The sequence below is a fragment of the Capricornis sumatraensis genome, chromosome 4 (genome assembly GCF_032405125.1).
Source record: "Capricornis sumatraensis isolate serow.1 chromosome 4, serow.2, whole genome shotgun sequence".
Lineage (NCBI taxonomy): Eukaryota > Metazoa > Chordata > Mammalia > Artiodactyla > Bovidae > Capricornis > Capricornis sumatraensis.
The window spans coordinates 104,713,334-104,734,975 of record NC_091072.1 but is presented as its reverse complement, the minus strand read 5'-3'; the positions used below and the strand labels follow the sequence as shown (position 1 = coordinate 104,734,975).

Sequence of the window (21,642 nt, the reverse complement as noted above, 5' to 3'; positions counted from 1 at the left end):
GAGATGTGCATGTTCACAAAATTTCTTATGGTAATCACTTCATGCTGTATGTAAATTAAGTCATTATGTTGTACATCTTAAACTTATACAGTGTTGTATGTCAGTGATAGCCCAACAAAACTGGAAGAAAAAATTAAATTTGTTCTAATTGTACTGCTTGAAAGGTTTCTTTTTCTTTAGTCATCTCTGATCCTTTTCAACACTGTAAGAACAAATAATACAATTATTCTAGTTTTTGGCTTGTTCTTCCTCCTTGGGCTTCTGAGTTCCCATAAGTGAATTATTATCATTTCTTCTTGCTAATGGCTTATGCTCCCTCAGCCATCTACACAGACCAGGGCATAGAGGTCTCTCTACAGTGGCAAACCAGTGAGTGATTGAAGGAATACGATTTTCTGCTCCTGAAGTCAGGACATGACCTCTTTGCTAAGGTAGAGAGTAGAGGCCTCTCTGTTACCAGACCTCCACAGAAGCAAACTTAAGTCTCAACTAAAATAATGGAGAAGACTCTTGAAATTCTCTTGGCTTGCAAGGAGACCAAACCAGTCAATCCTAAAGGAAATCAACCCTGAATATTCATTGGAAAGACTGATGCTGAAGCTGAAGCACCAATACTTTAATTACCTGATGTGAAGAGTCAACTCACTGGAAAGACCCTGCAACTGGGAAAGATTGAAGGCAAAAGGAGAAGGGGACAAGAGAGGATGAGACGGTTGGATGACATCATCAACTCAATTACATGAGTTTGAGCAAACTGCAGGAGATAGTGAAGGACAGGGATGCCTGGCGTGCTGCAGTCCATAGTGTTGCAAAGAGTCAGACATGATTTAGCAACTGAATAACAACAAAGTAATGGCTCTGAATAACAACAAAGTAAGGGCTCTGAATAATAACGAAGTTCTACTATTTTAAGTATTCTAAACACTGTGATTAAAAGTAGTGCAAATAATTTCACAATTTGTATGGAAATACAAAACACCTCGAATAGCCAAAGCAATCCTGAGAAAGAAGAATGGAACTGGAGGAATCAACTTGCCTGACTTCAGGCTCTACTACAAAGCCACAGTCATCAAGACAGTATGGTACTGGCACAAAGACAGAAATATAGATCAATGGAACAAAATAGAAAGCCCAGAGATAAACCCATGCACCTATGGACAACTTATCTTTGCCAAAGGAGGCAAGAGCATACAATGGAGAAAAGACAATCTCTTTAACAAGTGGTGCTGGGAAAACTGGTCAACCATTTGTAAAAGAATGAAACTAGAACACTTTCTAACACCATACACAAAAATAAACTCAAAATGGATTAAATATCTAAACGTAAGACCAGAAACTATAAAACTCCTAGAGAAGAACATAGGCAAAACATTCTCCGACATAAATCACAGCAGGATCCTCTATAACCCACCTCCCAGAATATTGGAAATAAAGGTAAAAATAAACAAATGGGACCTAATTAAAATTGAAAGCTTCTGCACAACAAAGGAAACTATAAGCAAGGTGAAAAGACAGCCTTCTGAATGGGAGAAAATAATAGCAAATGAAGCAACTGACAAACAACTAGTCTCAAACATATACAAGCAACTCCTGCAGCTCAATTCCAGAAAAATAAGCGACCCAATCAAAAAATAGGCCAAAGAACTAAATAGACATTTCTCCAAAGAAGACATACAGATGGCTAACAAACACATGAAAAGATGCTCAACATCACTCATTATCAGAGAAATGCAAATCAAACCCACAATGAGGCACCATTTCACACCAGTCAGAATGGCTGCTATCCAAAAGTCTGCAAGCAATAAATGCTGGAGAGGGTGTGGAGAAAAGGGAAACCTCTTATACTGTTGGTGGGAACGCAAACTAGTACAGCCACTATGGAGAACAGTGCGGAGATTCCTTAAAAAACTGGAAATGAACTGCCTTATGACCCAGCAATCCCACTACTGGGCATACACACCGAGGAAACCAGAATTGAAAGAGACACGTGTACCCCAATGTTCATCACAGCACTGTTTATAATAGCCAGGACATGGAAGCAACCTAGATGCCCATCAGCAGATGAATGGATAAGAAAGCTGTGGTACATATACACAATGGAATATTCAGGAGTATTACTCAGCCATTAAAAAGAATACATTTGAATCAGTTCTAATGACGTGGATGAAACTGGAGTTGATTATACAGAGTGAAGTAAGCCAGAAAGAAAAACACCAATACAGTATACTAATGCATATATATGGAATTTAGAAAGATGGTAATGATAACCCTGTATGCGAGACAGCAAAAGAGACACAGATGTATAGAACAGTCTTTTTGACTCTGTGGGAGAGGGAGAGGGTGGGATGATTTGGGAGAATGGTACTGAAACATGTATAATATCATATATGAAACGAATTGCCAGTCCAGGTTCGATGCAGGATACAGGTTGCTCAGGGCTGGTGCACTGGGGTGACCCAGAGGGATGGTACGGAGAGGGAGGAGGGAGAGGGTTTCAGGATGGGGAACACGTGTACACCCATGGCGGATTCATGTTGATGTATGGCAAAACCAATACAATATTGTAAACTAATTAGCCTCCAATTAAAATAAATAAATTTATATTTTAAAAAAATTTTTTAAAGTAGTGTAACTTTCTAAATCATTAGGGCTCCTAAGTCTTATGACAGTAGGCAAAGAATGAGGTAGATACCTTTGTTATGTAGAAGATACAGCAAGCTATCATATGCTGTACACTTTCAAAGCTTGTAAGATGTTTCTTTGAGTGGATGACATTTGGTAGTCCTTGCAAAACCACCACACACTTTATCAAGATCTGAAAAATAGAAACACAATGCTTTTTGTTGAAAATATCTTTACTCATTTAAAAAAATGCCTTATTTAAATCATGCAAGTTTAAGTCATCCCATTTTCTTGTTGTTAATAATTATGGACCAATTGCTTATCTTGTACAAAGAAGTGTACCCTTAGATAAAATTGATAAATTCAATGTTCAAATGAGTCCTTCATCTAAAGTAACCTGAAAGCTAGTGGAGAGGATAAAATAAATACAAAATAGATAAAACAAAGCCCATACTGATAAGTACCACAAAAGATACAGGTAAAATGTTACATGTGTACAAGAAACTAAAGATGACATTCAGGCTTAGGAGAACCTTGAAAAAAACTTACAGAGAATGACTATGTACCATATTAAATACACAGCAATATGGGTACTTGGTATAAGAGCTTCCTTTAAAATAAAACCAAGCACTCATCCCCAGGAAATCAATTAATATTGGCTCTTCAGTTCAGTTCAGTTCAGTTCAGTCGTTCAGTCGTGTCCGACTCTTTGCTACCCCATGAATCACAGCACGCTAGGCCTCCTTGTCTATCACCAACTCCCAGAGTTTACCCAAACTCATGTCCATTGAGTCAGTGATGCCATGCAGCCATCTCATCCTCTGTTGTCTCCTTCTTCTCCTGCCCGCAATCCTTCCCAGCATCAGAATCTTTTCCAGTGAGTCAACTCTTCACATGAGGTGGCCAAAGTACTGGAGTTTCAGCCTCAGCATCAGTCCTTCCAATGAACACCCAGGACTGATCTCCTCTAGGATGGACTGGTTGGACATCCTTGCAGTCCAAGGGACTCTCAAGAGTCTTCTCCAACACCACACTTCAAAAGCATCAATTCTTCGGCACTCAGTTTTCTTCACAGTCCAACTCTCACATCCATACATGACCACAGGAAAAACCATAGCCTTGACTAGATGGACCTTTATTGGCAAAGTAATGTCTCTGCATTTCAATATGCTATCTAGGTTGGTCATAACTTTTCTTCCAAGGAGTAACCGTCTTTTAATTTCATGGCTGCAATCACCATCTGCAGTGATTTTGGAGCCCCCCAAAATAAAGTCTGACACTGTTTCCACTGTTTCCCCATCTATTTGCCATGAAGTGATGGGACCAGATGCCATGATCTTCGTTTTCTGAATGTTGAGCTTTAAGCCAACATTTTCACTCTCCTCTTTCACTTTCATCAAGGGGCTTGTTAGTTCCTCTTCACTTTCTGCCATAAGGGTGGTGTCATCTGCATATCTGAGGTTCTTGATATTTCTCCCAGCAATCTTGATTCCAGCTTGTGCTTCTTCCAGCCCAGCGTTTCTCATGATGTACTCTGCATAGAAGTTAAATAAGCAGGGTGACAATATACAGCCTTGACGTACTCCTTTTCCTATTTGGAACCAGTCTGTTGTTCCATGTCCAGTTCTAACTGTTGCTTCCTGACCTGCAGATAGATTTCTCAAGAGGCAGGTCAGGTGGTCTGGTATTCCCATCTCTTTCAGAATTTTCCACAGTTTATTCTGATCCACACACTCAAAGGCTTTGGCATAGTCGATAAAGCAGAAATAGATGTTTTTCTGGAACTCTCTTGCTTTTTCCATGATCCAGCGGATGTTGGCAATTTGATCTCTGGTTCCTCTGCCTTTTCTAAAATCAGCTTGAACATCTGGAAGTTCACGGTTCACATACTGATGAAGCCTGGCTTGGAGAATTTTGAGCATTACTTTACTAGCATGTGAGATGAGTGCAATTGTGTGGTAGTCTGAGCATTCTTTGGCATTGCCTTTCTTTGGGACTGGAATGAAAACGGACCTTTTCCAGTCCTGTGGCTACTGCTGAGTTTTCCAAATTGGTACTTACTTCCTTAATTATTTTCCATATCATGTGATCCTGAATTTGATCCAGAGCTGGACAATTAAGTTTATCTTTCAATATTGCCACACACTTCTGAGCAATATTGCTATCAGAAAGGCAGACTTAGATTGCATCAATCTATTCATCATTCAGATTATCCCAAGGACAAATTAATATACGGAGGTTTGTCCTTTGTGGACACATTAATTGCTTCAAGCCATCAATCTAACAATATTATTACTGTTGTCACAGAACACTTATGAATTCTTTTCAACGCAGCTTTAACTCCTCCCTTCCACCATCACCATCTCCCAACGTACTGTTCCATATCCCCGAATCAAGTTAACCACCTAGCAGTTCTGTAGTTTTCTCTGGGCTCATGTAATCCTATGTGTGTATGTATATTTGTGTGTGTGTGTGTGTGTGTGTGTGTGTATTCTTCAGTATTCTTGCCTGGAGAATTCCATGGACAGAGGAACCTGATGAACTACAGTCCACGAGGTTGCGAAGAGTCAGACATGACTGACCAACTAACACTTTCACTTCACTTTCGCATGTACTTTCACTTTCACACAGAGAGAGAGTTAATGTTATTTTACAAAGTGAAATTAAGCACACTTTCTGAACTATGCATTTCCCCTTCAGGCATGTCTTGTGAAAAATCCCTCCAAGTCTATAGGTATAAATTTAATTCATCATTCCTAATGGTTACCTAATATTATTTACTGTAAACCAATCATAATTTTGCAACAATTTCCAGAGCCTTCCTGTTGCACAGTTTTAAGGTTGATGTTTTACAGTCTGGCAGTTCTGGCCATCCTTCAATTACTGCATGTCCTCTTTGTCTCCAGCTCTTTTGCCTTCACCAAGAAAGCTACAATAAACACCCCTACACAGGGACTTCCCTGGCAGTCTAGTGGGTTCAATCCCTGGTTGGGGAACTAAGAAATCACAAGCAACATGGCATAACCAAAAAAAAAAAAACCACACACACACACACAACCACAACAAAAACCATCCCCTACCTATTCAGTTGCCAAAATGAGCAGCAAGTGAGGTGCCAGCTTTGAGATGATACCTAGGGAGGATGAGGTACCATCCTCCAGGGCACAGTAGTCCCTCTAACTCAATTCCATTATGTGGTATTGTATCCCCAGTAGGTAGAACAGATGGAAGCAATGGGTAGAACTAGGGGTGATTTTAATCTATGGGATAAATCATTAAGAAAGGAATTGCTGGGCTGTGTAAATGCACTTTTTAATTTACTAAAATATTATTCCACGAGATAAATTACTAGCAGAGGAATTGCTATGTTAGCCATATTTGTTTTTAATTTTACTTATACTTAGTTTAATTAAAATTAGGTTTGCATTACCAAATTCTAAAAGACTATAACAGTTCACATTTCTCCCACTAATGAATGAGAATGCCTTTGCCCCACATCCTCACCAGCAATAGGAGTTACAGATCTTTTCAATTCTGCTAGTGATATTATATTGTTGACTTAATGGCAATTTCTATGGATATTCAGAATCTGAGCATCTTTTTGCCACTTGGATTTGCTCTCCTATAAACTTCATATTATTATCCCATGCCCATTATTTATTCAGTTATTAAAAAAACTTTTTGTTATATATCGTTACCCTCATTAGTGTTGGATAACTTTCCCAAATCCATAAATTGCCTACAATCTTTGTTATGGCTCCTTTTGCCACACATGGGTTGCCATTTAAATATAGTCGAATATTTCTTATATCTAAGAGTTCTATTTTGGTTAGAGTTCCCCAACACTGACTCTACATGGACTCTCTTGTGATTATTTTTTTCCAAAAGTTTTTGCTGTCTTTTACATTTAAACCTGCAATTTATCTGGACTGTTTACATATGGTACAAAGTAGGGGTCTTTTTTCAGAGGAATATCCCGATGTTTCACCACCATTTACTAAAAATATCCATTACCTTCCCACTGAATTGGAAAGCCAATTCCATCATACATTACATTCTTCTACAGTGAGGCCTACTTCTGGCATCTCTCCCTTGTTCCATTCATCTTTTCCTGCTCTAAACTATACAATTTAATTTAAAAACTCCTTTCCTAAGTCTTTCCCTCATAGCTATCATGCACTTTCTGAGTTAAATGCATCCTGAATCAGTAGGATCCCAGAGCATGACAGGGGACTACTCTCAACTCAACCAATGAAGCAGCAGTTGCAGGCACTGTTCCATTGTGCTATCTTTGCTGGAGCAAAAAGGGAGTTTGGGGGAGAATGAATAAAAGGAGTATATGTATGGCTGAGTCCCTTACCTGAAATTATCACAGCATTGTTAATTGGCTATCAGTTCAGTCTCTCAGTCATGTCCGACTCTTTGCGACCCCATGAATCGCAGCACGCCAGGCCTCTGTTCATCACCAACTCCCAGAGTTCACTCAGACTCTCATCCATCGAGTCAGTGATGCCATCCAGCCATCTCATCCTCTGTCATCCCCTTCTCCTCCTGCTCCCAATCCCTCCCAGCATCACAGTCTTTTCCAATGAGTTAACTCTTTGCATGAGGTGGCCAAAGTACTGAGTTTCAGCTTTAGCATCATTCCTTCCAAAGAAATCCCAGGGCTGATCTCCTTCAGAATGGACTGGTTGGATCTCCTTGCAGTCCAAGGGACTCTCAAGAGTCTTCTCCAACACCACAGTTCAAAAGCATCAATTCTTCAGCGCTCAGCCTTCTTCACAGTCCAACTCTCACATCCATACATGACCACAGGAAAAACCATAGCCTTGACTAGATGGACCTTAGTCGGCAAAGTAATGTCTCTGCTTTTGAATATGCTATCTAGGTTGGTCATAACTTTTCTTCCAAGGAGTAGTATAAAATAAAACAGTTATTTTTAAAAAAGGAATGGGGGTGCCTTGAGGTGGCTAATGTTGCCTTTTTTATCTTATTGGACAGAAATAATATCCTATGGGGAAGAAGTATTAGAAGAAGCCCCAATTCACACCAGGCAGATAAAAACATGCATTTAGAGTCTTGACCTAGGGCAGTAATAATGCTTCCACTCTCTGACCTAATATTTTATGATAGGACCTTAACTTTGTGGACATGTCTCAAAACAAAACACTGGACCACTACATCAATAAATCATGTTAACTGAGCCTAATAAACAAGAAAAGGCAAGTATGTTGAAGATGTGAGATGATTGCCCTCCAGAGGATAGAAATAAACCCTAAAAAGATTCAGGGGCCTGACACATTAATGAAATGTCTGGGACATGCTGAGACATGCCCCCACTCCAAAGGAGGTCTGATATCTCTAATCTCTCACCTCTAAGAAGAAAGGACAATGCTTTAAGAAGCAGACTGCCATGTTGTGGAGAAGGGCTTGTGGCAGGGCACTCACTGGTGGTCAGCCTTTCAGGACTAAAGGACTCATCACATGGCCGCAAGGGAATGTATCTCTCAACAACCAGTGAATTTGGAAGAAAACCCCAAGCCTCAGATGAGACCACAGCTCTGGTCAACACCTTGATTTTAGCCTGATCCTGAGCTAAAATTCTGACCACAGCTCTGATCAACACCTTGAATTTAGCCTGATGAGATCCTGAGCCAAAGATCCAGACAACCTGTATCCAGCCTTCTGACCTCCAGAAACTATGAGATAGTGAATGGGTGTTATTTTAAGCCACTGAGTGTTGGTGATTTGTTAGGAAACACAGACAACTAATACAATCCCTTCAGCCAAGTCTTATCAACGTTTTTTCCAAAAATTCCAATTTCACCACAGAGACATCAAGTTCATTTTTCGGGTTATCCACCAATTTTTTTCCCCTCAGTGATGCCTTTAACAGTATGCCTTGAATAAATATTGCTGTCTCTAACATTACAAGACCATAAAAATTGAAATGACTTTAAAAATACAATCTAGAAAAGTATGTTACCCATATTTAAATATGGACAGCAACAGGGCTGAATGTTTTCAGGGAAACACATTTTAAGTTCTTATTTATGTTTTCCCAGACATATAATTTAAATTATTAAAATATCTTTCAGTTAACTCACGAAATGTCATAATACTCATTCTTGACCTATTTGTACTTTCTAAGAGACATGTTGCATTTTCTTTTCCAAAATGCAGTGCTGACTTGCCTTTGTTAAAAAATACCCTTATGGGGAGGGGGTGAAACCCTTACCTGTACAACAGGTACCAAAACAATATTGTGATAAATGATAGGAGCAAGGAGGCCATAACACTGAGTCACAGCCTGAAGGGCGTAACTGGAATCATTTAGATAGTTGCTCAGTTCCAATGCCACCAATACTCTCTCACATTCAATCAGTCTAGCAATCTGTAAAGAAACAGGTATTGTTACTCAAGCTGAACACCAGGTACTTAACTTGTGTGTCTCTAACGAGGAGAAGGGGTAGGAAATGTGACCCTTGTAATTTAACAGTAACATGAATGTTGATAAAAAGAAAAACCTAAATTCAGGAACAGCTCTAACTCCCCAATAATGCTATTGATACATATGGATGATACAATCTTAGAATTAAACTTTAAATCTTTTTATGAATTACAATCAAATACCACTAGTAACAGAAAAGGCACCAATCTTTTTGATTGGTAAGATAAAATCTTGGCTCTATTTTAGGAGGAAAACTCTAGCTTTTTCAAAAATATAAACTGTAACAAATAATAATTAAAATATATTATTGCTGTAATATGGCCCCCACTTGATTAATAGACCCTTATTTCTCTCCTGGATTTGTCAGAAAATGGTAAAATTTTTTGTAGACTAACCTATCTTCTATTATACTTCTGCTACTTAAAGCAAAATGTAAAGTTAGGCTTTTTGTGATTAAACATCACTTAAGAAGAGTAAGAATCCTATCTTACTCCTTTCTCTTCTTTGGGGAGAGATTTCATTCAAAGAAAACAATATGAGGGGCAACCAGAAATTTCTATACAGCAAATTGTTATTGGAATGGTAGTCCAGCATTCTGGAATTCACTGAAGTACTTAAAGACTGTCCTCATTTTCAGACTAAATGATGAAAAAAAAAAAAAAAGAAGAAGAAGCTGAATGCAGCTTAGTAGGAACAGGTCAATGGCTGTGAATGCTTGTGCTCTATAAAAATGTGAACTTGTCTTAGGCAGAGAGTCATATTTGTTTTTTTACTTTCATACCCACAGAAATTGGCACAGTCTCATGGAACAAGTTATTGGCTAATTAATTAAAGAATAAGTGGATGGTTAGGAAAAAGCAACTGTAAAAGAAAAACAAAAATGACAAAAATCTCCATATATCTGAAGTAAGTAAAGAAGGAAGGGAGAAAAAGAAGAATGAACCTCAATTTAGATTGAAAAAAAAAAATGTAGGATTGTTACTAAAAGCAAGAGCATTGTAAGGCTACAGGTATAATAGAGCAATATTTATAAGTACCTTGAGAACATATCAATAGGAGATAAGTTAAATTCCTGCCTCTGCACAGGATGCAATATTATAGTTTTTAAAAATGTACCAGATGGATATGTACCAGCATGAAAGCATGTCCAAGATAAATTATAAAAAGTATTCAAAAAGCAAGTTAACAGAACAGTGAATCGATCATGATTCCGTTTTTGTTAAGTAATAATAGCATAGTTGTCTATGCATATTTTTTAAAATGGGAGAAATCACATGAAAACAAGAATGTAGTATTCTTAGGGATAATAGAATTCTAATAGGTTTCACTTTATACATTATAAATTTTGAATATTTTAATTTATACTACTTTTATACAGGAATATATATATATATATTCCTGTATATAGGAAGGGGGGAAAAGAAAGGGGGAAAAACCATGAGCCTAGACCTGTGAAATCTACAAACAATATCAAATAAACCAGCACAATCATACAAAGTTCTCTCAGTCCGTTCACAAGTGAGGATATACAATCCCCACAGCTCATAAACTTGAAACATCAAGAAACAAATCAAGGGAAATAATGCATTTGCAATGATTTTAATTCACTTACTTGTTGAGAAGGGAAAATCTCATTGCCTTTAATATTATCACAGAAAAAATTTTCTTCTTTAATTTTAATGTCACTTGTTACAAAAATATTTCTAAGAAAAAGATATAAGAGAATGGAAGAACTCTCTGTCAAAATATCTGAATGTAATCTGCAAAAAGAAGTAAATGATATTACAGGTATAAGGTGATTTAGTGTGTGAATTCAACTTTGTAGATTGATTTGTTATACCAACACTATTATCCCAAGATAGCAGCAAAAGTCAGAGAAGGAAATGGCAACCCACTCCAATTCTTGCCTAGAGAATCCTGTGGACAGAGGAGCCTGGTCGGCTGCTGTCCATAGTGTTGCACAGAGTCGGACACGACTGAAGCAACTTAGCAGCAGCAGCAGCAAAAGTACATAACATAGTAACTCTTGCACAGCTGTTTAAATTGAAATTAAAGACTATTCTTGCTGTTTAAATTGAAATTAAAGACTATTCTTAACAACAAGTTCATAACTAAGAAAATTAAGCTATGGACATATGTCATGGATATATAAAACATAAACCACTGGCAAAATTTTCTGATTCTAAAATATATAGCTCTTTTCTATCAATATAATTGAAATCATTATAGATACTCAGAAGTTTGGAAAATAGGCCCAATATTTCAATCAATAAACTTTCTGAAAGTGAGGGTTATTTATAGCAAAATCAGCCATGGTTAAAGAGAAGTAGAGACAGATTTGGGCTTTCCTGGTGGCTCAGATGGTAAAGAACCTGCCTGCCAATGCAGGAGATGTAAGAGACGTGGATTTGATCCCTGGGTGGAGAAGATCCCCAGGAGAAGGGAATGACACCCACTCCAGTATTCTTGCCTGGTGAATCCCATGGACAGAGGGGCCTGGTGGGCTACAGTCCATGGGATCACAAAGAGTCAGACACAGCTGAGCTATTAACACACTGCCCCTCCAACTCTATCCCAAATCTGCCCCTGAAGTGTGAAAGTGTTAGTTGCTCAGTCATGTCTGACTATAGCCCGCCAGGCTCCTCAGTCCATGGAATTCTCCAGGCAAGAAAACTGAAGTGGTTAGCCATTCCCTACTCTAGGAGATCTTCCCAATCCAGGGATCAAACTCGGGTCCCCTGCAGTGCAGGCAGATTCTTTTGACACCAAGGAAGCCCTACAGAAGTAGAGTCACTTCAAATTATCTTTTCTAAATTACAGTCAACAGTGCCCACCACTGGCAAAACCGTGAAATCTGCAGTCTTCTTTGTTTCTCTAGTCCCTTCCTTGCCCTTAAGCCTTATTTGGTGACAAACCCTCTCTTCTAAGCCTCAGGTCCCTCCACTCTCCCTATAAAACAGGAAAGGATCTGACATCAATTGACATTAAAGAGGATCTGCTTCACCACCATGTTAAACTCTGAAATTGTCTTTGCCAGGAGGATTTTAGTTATCCTGGTTCTACAACTCATACTAAACTTTCTTTGTCATTGATGACCATGAGTAGTTCGACACACACAGTAAGTCCAAGTTATCACCTCCTCCTGGCTCTAGTTCCTCCAGTATCCAGCTTGGACTCTGGTCAGTCATTTCCATAGTGACCTCTCCAGCACTCTAGATTCTGCACCCCATAATTTATGCAATAATAAACTTGCCTGACTATGCATAGATGTCATTATCTGATTTTTTTTATCCCTGCCATAATGGCCAATCAATTAATCATTTATTTATTTACCTCATTCCTTTTTGTTTTTCATTCAGACTAGCATTTGCTCAACACCAACCATGTATAAAAGCATTATTCTAGATCCTAGAATATAAAGGTGAATCTAATGTAGCCCTCAGCCACAAGGAACTGGGCTCTGCTATTGATACAATTCATGTTACGTAACATCATCTGAGCCATGATTCTCAGCAACACTTCCATCTATCCCTGATGCCTACTTATTCATATTCCCCTAGAAAATGATATGAACTTCCTGTTCTCCACCTCCATGTGCTCTAGGATCTTTGTAGCCCCACCACCATACATTCTTAGGCTCTCCCTCACCACTGGCTCTCTTATCTCAATCTTCCAAAATTCTGGCCTTAAGGTTGCCTTCCCCCAAAGCTTCTGCCAACTTTCCTGTGATCTTTACCACCAAACTTCAAATGGGTAGTTTTTGCTTGTTACTATTTTCCATTTTCATTTATTCCTTAACCAACTGCAATATATTCCTGGCCCATCACAGCACAAAAATGGCTCTCTTCAACTTACCAATGTCTTCCTATATGCCAACTCTAAAAGCCTCCTCTTGGTTTTCATCCTACCCAACCTCTTTGCAGCATTTTCTTAAGCGACTACTCCGTCTGACTTTGCACCAGCATATAACACTGCTGGTCAGGGCCTCCATGATAATCTTCTCACTTCCCTTGGCAATGCACTTTCCTGAACTTTTACTTTCAGAACTGATTCATTTCAATTTCCTTCCTTGGTTCCAACTCCTACCTCTACCTCTTAAATGTAAGCAGTGCCCCAGGATTCAAGTCCAGCCTTCTACCTTTTCTGCTCAACAGTCATTTCTCGGAAGATACCACTCATCGTCAAAATTCCAACAATGACCTCAGTGAACAATTTATATATGTCTCTAGCCTTGAGCTCTCTCCTGAGTGTCAGCTCATATCTACAGTTGTCCTGCTGGAAAACTGAACTCCATACATCCCCAAATTTGTTCTCTTCATCCAAAACCTCACTCCACCTCTCAGCTTCCCTTAGTAACATCAGAGGCTTACCCTCGCTGGAAATCCCAGTCAGCTTCTCTTCGTTCCTCTGTCTTATCCCCACAAGTCACATAAAATCTGCCAAGATCTGTCTCCTCCACTTCTGAAATGCCTCTTGAATCCATCCCCCACAGCACTAAGCATCCTCATACATACAGCACTGAGCATCCTCATACATGGTAAACACTAAGTTTATGTTTGTTTCATTGAATGGAATTATACATTTACATGAATAAGTGTTACCAATGTCTTGCCTCATTCAGCATTTGCATTTTTAAACTCATTACTATTGAGGAGTGAAGAGTTTTGCCTTATTAAGGGAATTTTAGGCATTATCAAGCAGGTAAAGGAGACTGTTCTTATTGAATATGTTGTTGAGACAGGCTGAAATTATACTAATGCTCATTTCTGATGCTGCCCTTAAACTTTGGTTTCTTAAGGAAAAAATGGCAAAGGATAGCCTGTAGCTTTATATGGCTTCTATAGACCTATTTGCAGTTGGTGGCCTAATCCTGGGTGCCTCTTCAAGCAAAGGAAAAGTCTTCTTACCCTAAGAGCTCACCCTTGACCCTAACCTTAATTTCAACCTGACCTTTCTCTGTGATAAAGGTCCCCATTACGTATTTGTGTTTTCTAGTAAAACTGATACTACCTTGGTTAGTATTTGGGGTTTTTTTTCCTCATAACCTCATTAGCTTATATTCAAAATGTATCCATATGTTTCCAGTGTTTTTTCCAATTCTAACAAAGAAAGTTCTAAGAAGGACCCAAACCTTCAGAACATCTATGCTTTACTTGTTGGAAGTAGTTTTACATATACCATCTCAACATGAACTTGAAAGTAAATTAACTCTAGGCTTCACAGCCAACATCTGTCTTTTCAATAAGCAAATTAATATTTTAAAAGAACATTTCTTCGAAGTGCCAGTCTATGTTCGATACAGGATACAGGATTCTTGGGGCTGGTGCATGAGGATGATCCAGAGAGATGATATGGGGTGGGAGGAGGGAGGGGGATTCAGGATTGGGAGCTTGTATACACCCGTGGTGGATTCATGTCAATGTATGGCAAAACCAATACAGTATTGTAAAGTAAAATAAAGTAAAAATAAATAAATAAAAAATAAAAGAACATTTCTAATTACCTTCTCTGTGTAACAGTCATTATATTACTTAAACAAATAATGGATTGGTCACCCTGAGGTGGTGAAGCAACAAAATAATCCCAGACTGGCGAGAAAACTTTCTTAGCCAGATCATAGTTACCAGTCTGATAGGCAACCTGCAACAGAAAGCACATTCTCTTAGGCATAACTTGAATTTGGGGAGTGTATACTTTCAACAAGAATTCTGAGAAGGTCCAATCACACTCTAATTTCCTACAAAATTATTCACATTGGCTGTTCTGCTCTACAGGGCCACAGCAAGGGAGAAAGACACATTTTGAAATCTCTTTTATTTCTAAATTGCATGGAAATTTGAAACTCTGTAAGGATGTTTCAAATTCTCATAAGCAAAACAAAGATCACATCTGAGCCAAATTAATTTCATTTCCATCTATCTCGGCAGTGCACTCCATTTATTACAGACACTGTTATAATGAACAATCTGTTCCAAGAGAAACAATCAGATTTCCCAAACCCAAAATATGAAATATACTTCATTCTTCTCTGGTTCTGACTGACATTTTCAGAGCTTTTTTGGCAACAAAGGCTTCAGAGCTGAAAAGAGTAAGGAATAAAACACCATAATGTGTTTTAAGTTTCACACATTCACCATTTGGCGAAATAACCGATTTCACTGAAAAAACCTAGAAGCTTGCAAGAAAAAACCATCAACTTACCTATTTCTTTTGGTGGGATGTATTTCTTTAACTGTATCTCTAAAAATCACTCTATCCAAATATGTGTAACGATATGAAATCACACCACATGAGTTCTATGATGCTTCAAATTCTCAGTGGAAGCAGGTAGGGTATTAAGTATAAATAAATTCATTAAGTATGTAAATGACATGTTACTAGACTATATTCCACACAAGGGAATAGCTTACAGGGCCAGAACTTTTAAAATCTGCCAAGTCAATACTCATAATCAACCAACCAGTAAACTTTTATGAAGTTTCTACTTGGTGCTAAGCACTGTAAATCTAGATTCTTCAAAGCTTAAAACAATTTCATACTCCATGAAACTGTAATCAAGTTACAGTGGTAAAACACATGAAATTACAGAAAAATTGCAAATAATCACATCATAATTGTAGAGACTTAAAAAAGGAGAAATGAAGACTTCAAGGAGGAATCAGGGCTTGATGTAAACCCTAAGGCAGGAATAAGGTTCAAATGGGCACAGTTTAGATGGAATCTGAAAAAGATCCTGTGAAGGAAATTGCCACAGGGCGTTTGAGACTGGAAAGACAGGTCAAAATTTGAAGAAAAGTACGGCTTCCCTTGTGGCTCAGCTGGTAAAGAATCCGCCTGAAATGCAGGAGACCTGGCTTTGACCCTGGGTTGGGAAGATCTCCTGGAGAAGGGAACGGCTACCAACTCCAGTATTCTGGCCTGGAGAATTCCATGGACTATATAGTCCTTGGGGTCACAAAGAGTTGGACGTGACTGAGTGACTTTCATTCACTCAGGCAGTATGGTGGGCTTTCCTGGCGGCTTAGTTGGTAAAGAATCTGCCTGCAATGAGGGGGACCTGGATTCAATCCCTGGGTTGGGAAGATCCCCTGGAGGAGAACATGGCAACCCACTCCAGTATTCTTGCCAGAAGAAATGATGGACAAAGGAGCCTGGCGGGCTGCAGTCTATTGGGATCGCAAAGAGTCAACATGACTGAAGCAACTAAGCACAGCACAGGCAGTATGACTGGACAGGTAAAGTGAGACAGGATTTCAGAAAGTCTTGAAAATCAGATGTGTGTGTGTGTGCGTGTTTGCTCGGTTATGTCCAAATCTTTGTGACTCCATGGACTGTAGCACACCAGGCACTGCTTTCCATGAGATTTCCCAGGCAAGAATACTAGAGTGGGTTGCCATTTCCTTCTCCCAGGAATCTTCCTGACCCAGGGGTTGAACCCACATCTGCACTGAGGGAGCAGATTCTTTACCACTGAGCTACCTGGGAAGCCCTGAAAATCAGATGGAAGTATTTAAAGATATCAGGTCCTAGACCAAGCATTTCACATGCATTATTGCATTGACTCCATTACAGCTCTGTGAAGTGAGCTCTATGAGTGTCCTTGTTTTCCAGATAAGGAAACTGGGGTATTGACAAGTAGAATAATTTGTCCAGAGCCAAATACTCAGTAAAAAATAAATAAAATGAAAAAGTAGAATCAAGACTTAGTGTGATAGATGAGGTCCCTTCTCTGGGCCACATTGGGCAAATGAAAAAGTTGGACCAAGTGGTCATTAAAACACCATTATAATTCTAAGATTCACCACGGAAAATGATAACAGATGATGTGTAAGGGAGTTGGTGAAACTATAATTGAATGTTCTTTCCTTTTAAAATATAGCTTTTTAAAAATAGTTATTTCTGAGTCACTTTGCTGTACAGCAGAAATTGGCACAACACTAAATCAACTATATTTCACTTTTTATAAAAAGAGTGAAAACATAAAAATAATATTATTTGTTCAGTCAGTGGACATTGCAAAACAAGAAAAAATGCCATGATAAAATTAAAGGTTTATAAATTCATGAGTCTGTGTGAGTTAACAGAGGAGTGCTTGATATTCGCAGGTTCAAAGATGGTTAAATAGTAGTCATGTGCAGAATAGACTTTAGAGGGGGTGAGGTTAAAACGAGAAAGCAGCATTAAAAGAGGGACTTCATGGTGGTCCAAAGGCTAAGACTCCACACTCCCAATGCAGGGGGCCCAGGTTCGATCCCTGGTCGGGGAACTAGATCCCAAAATGTTTATGTGGGTTTTTCCATAAGATGCTATGGAACAAACATTTTGGCCAACCTAATACATTCCTTTCCAGCACCTTGGCAAGCTCCTCCTCTTCTCCTCAATCTCATGATACTGGTGTTCACCAGGGCTCAGTCTTCTGATCTCTCCTCTCCTCAGCACTCATGTCCTTGCTGCTATTATCCAGCCCCATGGCTATAGTTGTCACACGACTACTCTCAATTCCCTCTGCTACCCAGACCTCTCTCCCAAACTCCAGATTCACGTGTCTAACTGACTACTCAACAATTCTCTCTGAATATCTAATAAACATCTAACCTTAACATGCCCCCAGCTGAATTTTTTATCTTTCTCTGCACCACCCATAGCCATCCCCAACTCAGCTGTGGTCCAAGTCTGTCTTTCTAGTTAGTTGGCTAAACACCTTCAAGGCATCTCCTATTTTTCTCTATAAATTGTTTCCAACAGGAATTCTTGTTAACTCCTCCTTCAAAATATATCCAGAATCTGGCCACTTTTCATCTCATCAACTACTATCACCCTGGCCAAGCCACTCCCATCTCTGACTGGATGACAGCAGTAGGTATTCAATAGTTGCCTCTGCTTCTACAATCATGCCTTATGGTGTGTGCACAACACAGTAGCCAGGGTGAGCCTTTGAAACAGAAGTAATGTCATGCTGTCTTATTACATCAAACTCTCTCCAATGCTGTCCATTCCACTCACAGTAAAAGCCATACTTACTACAATGGTCTGCAATTCTTATCACGATCTACTTTCCCCTCTATCCGCTCACCTTTTACCTCCCTAAGCAATCCTTTGGGCCCCTCTAATGCAGTCATTCTGGCCTCCTTGCTATTTATGTTATACCAAGTACAGGTCTGGAATCCTTCAGGCTTTTCTTCTAGCTCTTTCTGTGGAATCTTCTTTCTCCAGAGCTGCTCCCTCACCTCCTTCAAATGTCTGTTCACATCTCGTCTTCCAGATGACATTTTCTCTGTTCAGCTTACTTAACACTGTAACACTGTAGTTTACTTTCCTTTATCCCACTTCACATTTTCAATTCCTCTGACTGTATTCTACGCTATCTTTCCATAGGACTTACCTTCTAACATCCTATTAATAGGCAATCTATTTCTTTACTATGTTCATTTGCTATTACGTACCTCCTACATGGCATTTTGCTCATTTCACTTAGAACAGTGGTTCTCAAAGTATGGTCCTTGAACCATCAGCATCTGCCTCACCTATGAACTTGTTATACATGCAGACTTAACAGGTCCTATCCCACACCAAGTGAACCATATACTCTGTCGGTGGGGGCAGCAATCTCTTTAGGCCAGCACTCCAGATCATTCTGATTCAGGCTCAAGTTTTAGAATCACTAGCTTAGAGCAATGCTGGGCACAGAGTAAGCACTCAATAATAATGTGTGAAATGAACTGAAAATTCCTCTTTTCCTGATAATTTCCCTCTTTATACGGAAGAGAACACCCAGAAGGTGTGCTATAAAATAACACAATTGATTGGCCCAGGGTGAGTGCCTGACCCAAGCTGGGTCCACAGCAAAGCAAGATGGACCCCATACATACACACACACAGTCTGCTTCAGGTGTTAAGGCTGAAGACATTACATGCACCAGGAGGATCTAAGAGAAAGTTTATTTTTCACACAAGGGACTCCCAGGGAGAGTCCCATAGGCAGGCACAGGCAGGCCCAGGTTTTCCTGCGTGGAGTAGAAGGAATAGGTTGGGCTTTGTTAGTGCCTGGACTGGGCACAGTTCCTGCCAGCTGGCACATTTAAATTTCCTGCAGGCACCAAAGGAGAAGGTGACGTCAGAGATCTCCCTAGTAGCCTGCTCAGGTATGGGGCCAAAGGAACAAAGAAGGGTGAGATTTAAAAACAAGTCAGTGGCCAAACATTAAAAATGAGATCAGACTCTTTCTTACACTGGGTGAACCAATGCAGGTCTCTTTCCCAGAAATTTGGAATCAAGATTACGACATTGCTAACCAGTTCCAGAATATGGCTGAAATTGAGAAATATACAAAAACATTCAAGGGGCTGCCATATTCCCTCCAGAGATGGAAAGGAAAATCAATATTTAAAGAGAGAAAAAGAAAGCAAGTGTACAGAGAGTATCAGAGGTATGAGGCTTACAGCTGCCTGAACTTTGCAGCCTTCCCAGGGCCTGGCTGCATTTCCCCAGGGGAGGATTTCTTGCAATCCGGGTCTTAACTGAAACCATAGGTCAAAAATCAACTAGAATGAGGGTTACTGTTGTGGTGATGAGACTGATTAAAATAAAATAAAAAAAAAAAAAACAGTTCAAATGAAAAAGAGATGATACCTACCTAACATAGAACCTGGCACAAAACAAACATTGAATTTTTGTTCAAAGAGGGAAAAGAAGAGTTGAAACTTCTTACAAACTTTAAAAATGGGGATGACTACATTTTACCTGGTAGCTCTAGACTTTTTAATGGTCATAGACAAAAGGCAAACCTTTATTAATAAAAGAGTTTCAATGAATTCATACATGAATTGGAAAAAATGTACAAATTTCAGTTTCCTGCCACCATTGTGATTCTCGACCCAACATCAAACTCTACTGCTCCCACAGATCATGATGACCTATGGAGTACACCAACCTAGGAAGCAAAGAGATGGGAGAGATGTAAGCTCTAGATGAACTTGGCACATGTTAGATGGTGAACACATGATTTCCTGGGAACCTACACAGAGCAGTTGAAAGGCATGAGCTGGTTCAAATGGCAGGCTTACCATCTACCACCAGAGTTCAGTTTAGTCTCTCAGTCATGTTCGACTCTGCAAGATCATGAAACTCAGCAAGCCAGGCCTCCCTGTCCATCACCAACTCCCAGAGTCCACCCAAACCCATGTCCATTGAGTTGGTGATGCCATCCAACCATCTCATCCTCTGTCGTCCCCTTCTCCTCCTGCCCTCAATCTTTCCCAGCATCAGGGTCTTTTCCAATGAGTCAGCTCTTTGCATCAAGTGGCCAAAGTATTGGAGTAACCTTGGGTAAATTACTTAACCTCCCTAAGATACTCTTTCTGGAATAAAATGAGATTGGCAGAGAAGGGTTAAATTCATCTGTTTCCTGAACTTGAAAGTAATAATACCACCTCTATCTTTGAGTTACTATAATCAATGGAATAATGAATGTTAAAATGTCTGTCAGGCAACAGTTTTTTAATAAATGATATTCCTCACTTCCTCATTTCAGCAAGTCACGGTGCCCACTTGCTATTTGATTTAGTAGTTCAATAATCCAGTAGTATGTGGCATTTGGTCTTGTATCCGTTTTACAGATAGGGAAATTAAGACCAAGCAATTTGCCTAAAATCCTACAATCCTGCTCACAGATTTCTAATTGTCTATATTTTATATCACATTATCTAGTCATTCCCAACTTAAAAGGGAATAATAAAAAGAAATGAGGCTATAAAGGGAATGAAATTGGAAAATAAATGTAGATAATATATAATTCATAAAGGTTCCTCAAAACATTTTCCAGATAGCTTAAATTATTATAGTTTTCTACAGTAAGAGAAAAATCTAGTAAAGATTCACCTGACTTTATAGACTTTTTATTTATAAAATAATGTTTAATAAAAAGTACAACCAAAAACTCTAAGCCAAGTTATTCATAAACATTTAGCAAAGTAACTCCATATTTTACTATAAAATATTTATAATAATATTTTTTAAAGAACAGAATTATCTTGAAACTAAACACTAGCTACTCTTACAAAAAACAGCAGCTTTTCATCACAGTTCCAAAAGAAAGGTACATTTTCCTGCTAAAATTTAAAAGCTTAAACTCAAATTTTAAATGGAGGAAATTTTGCTTATCCAACTTAACATTATGAGAGAGAATGATTTTAGACTGTCATAAATGAACTACCGTACTGCAAATACAGTATCAGTAAAGAAACACAGGCCATTACTTTATGACACTTCTCATTATCCTAGCAGTATAGCTAGGACTTCGTTTTATTAACTTTCAATGAAAGTTATGCCAAATGAAGCCCAAGAGTCAAACCACTCCCTGGAGAAAAATTAAATCTTGATGAAATATTCGGTGCCTTACTTTGAAATAACTCCATCACTGCAAATTAGGATATATATTAGATTCCAAAGAAATCAAAACATCAGAAAACCATGAGCCCAAATGACATGCTAAACCAATGCTAGACAAATCCTAGCAATTCTCTCAATTAAATTTTCTTTGAAAAATATGATAATATAAAATTCCAGTTAGA

The 21,642-nt window shown here is 38.9% G+C and overlaps 1 protein-coding gene across 2 annotated transcripts in view; it reads right to left on the bottom strand.

The window, feature by feature from the left end:
- Nucleotides 1-21,642, bottom strand: part of CFAP54 (cilia and flagella associated protein 54) — a 324,342-nt gene that overhangs the window by 219,691 nt on the left and 83,009 nt on the right. For both annotated transcript variants that reach the window (XM_068971780.1, XM_068971781.1), the window contains exons 23-26: nucleotides 14,577-14,713; nucleotides 10,686-10,833; nucleotides 8,861-9,016; nucleotides 2,693-2,815 (exon numbers count right to left, since the gene is read on the bottom strand). In XM_068971780.1, the coding sequence (XP_068827881.1) occupies nucleotides 2,693-2,815; nucleotides 8,861-9,016; nucleotides 10,686-10,833; nucleotides 14,577-14,713 (564 nt within the window). The remainder of the gene's footprint in view (nucleotides 1-2,692; nucleotides 2,816-8,860; nucleotides 9,017-10,685; nucleotides 10,834-14,576; nucleotides 14,714-21,642) is intronic.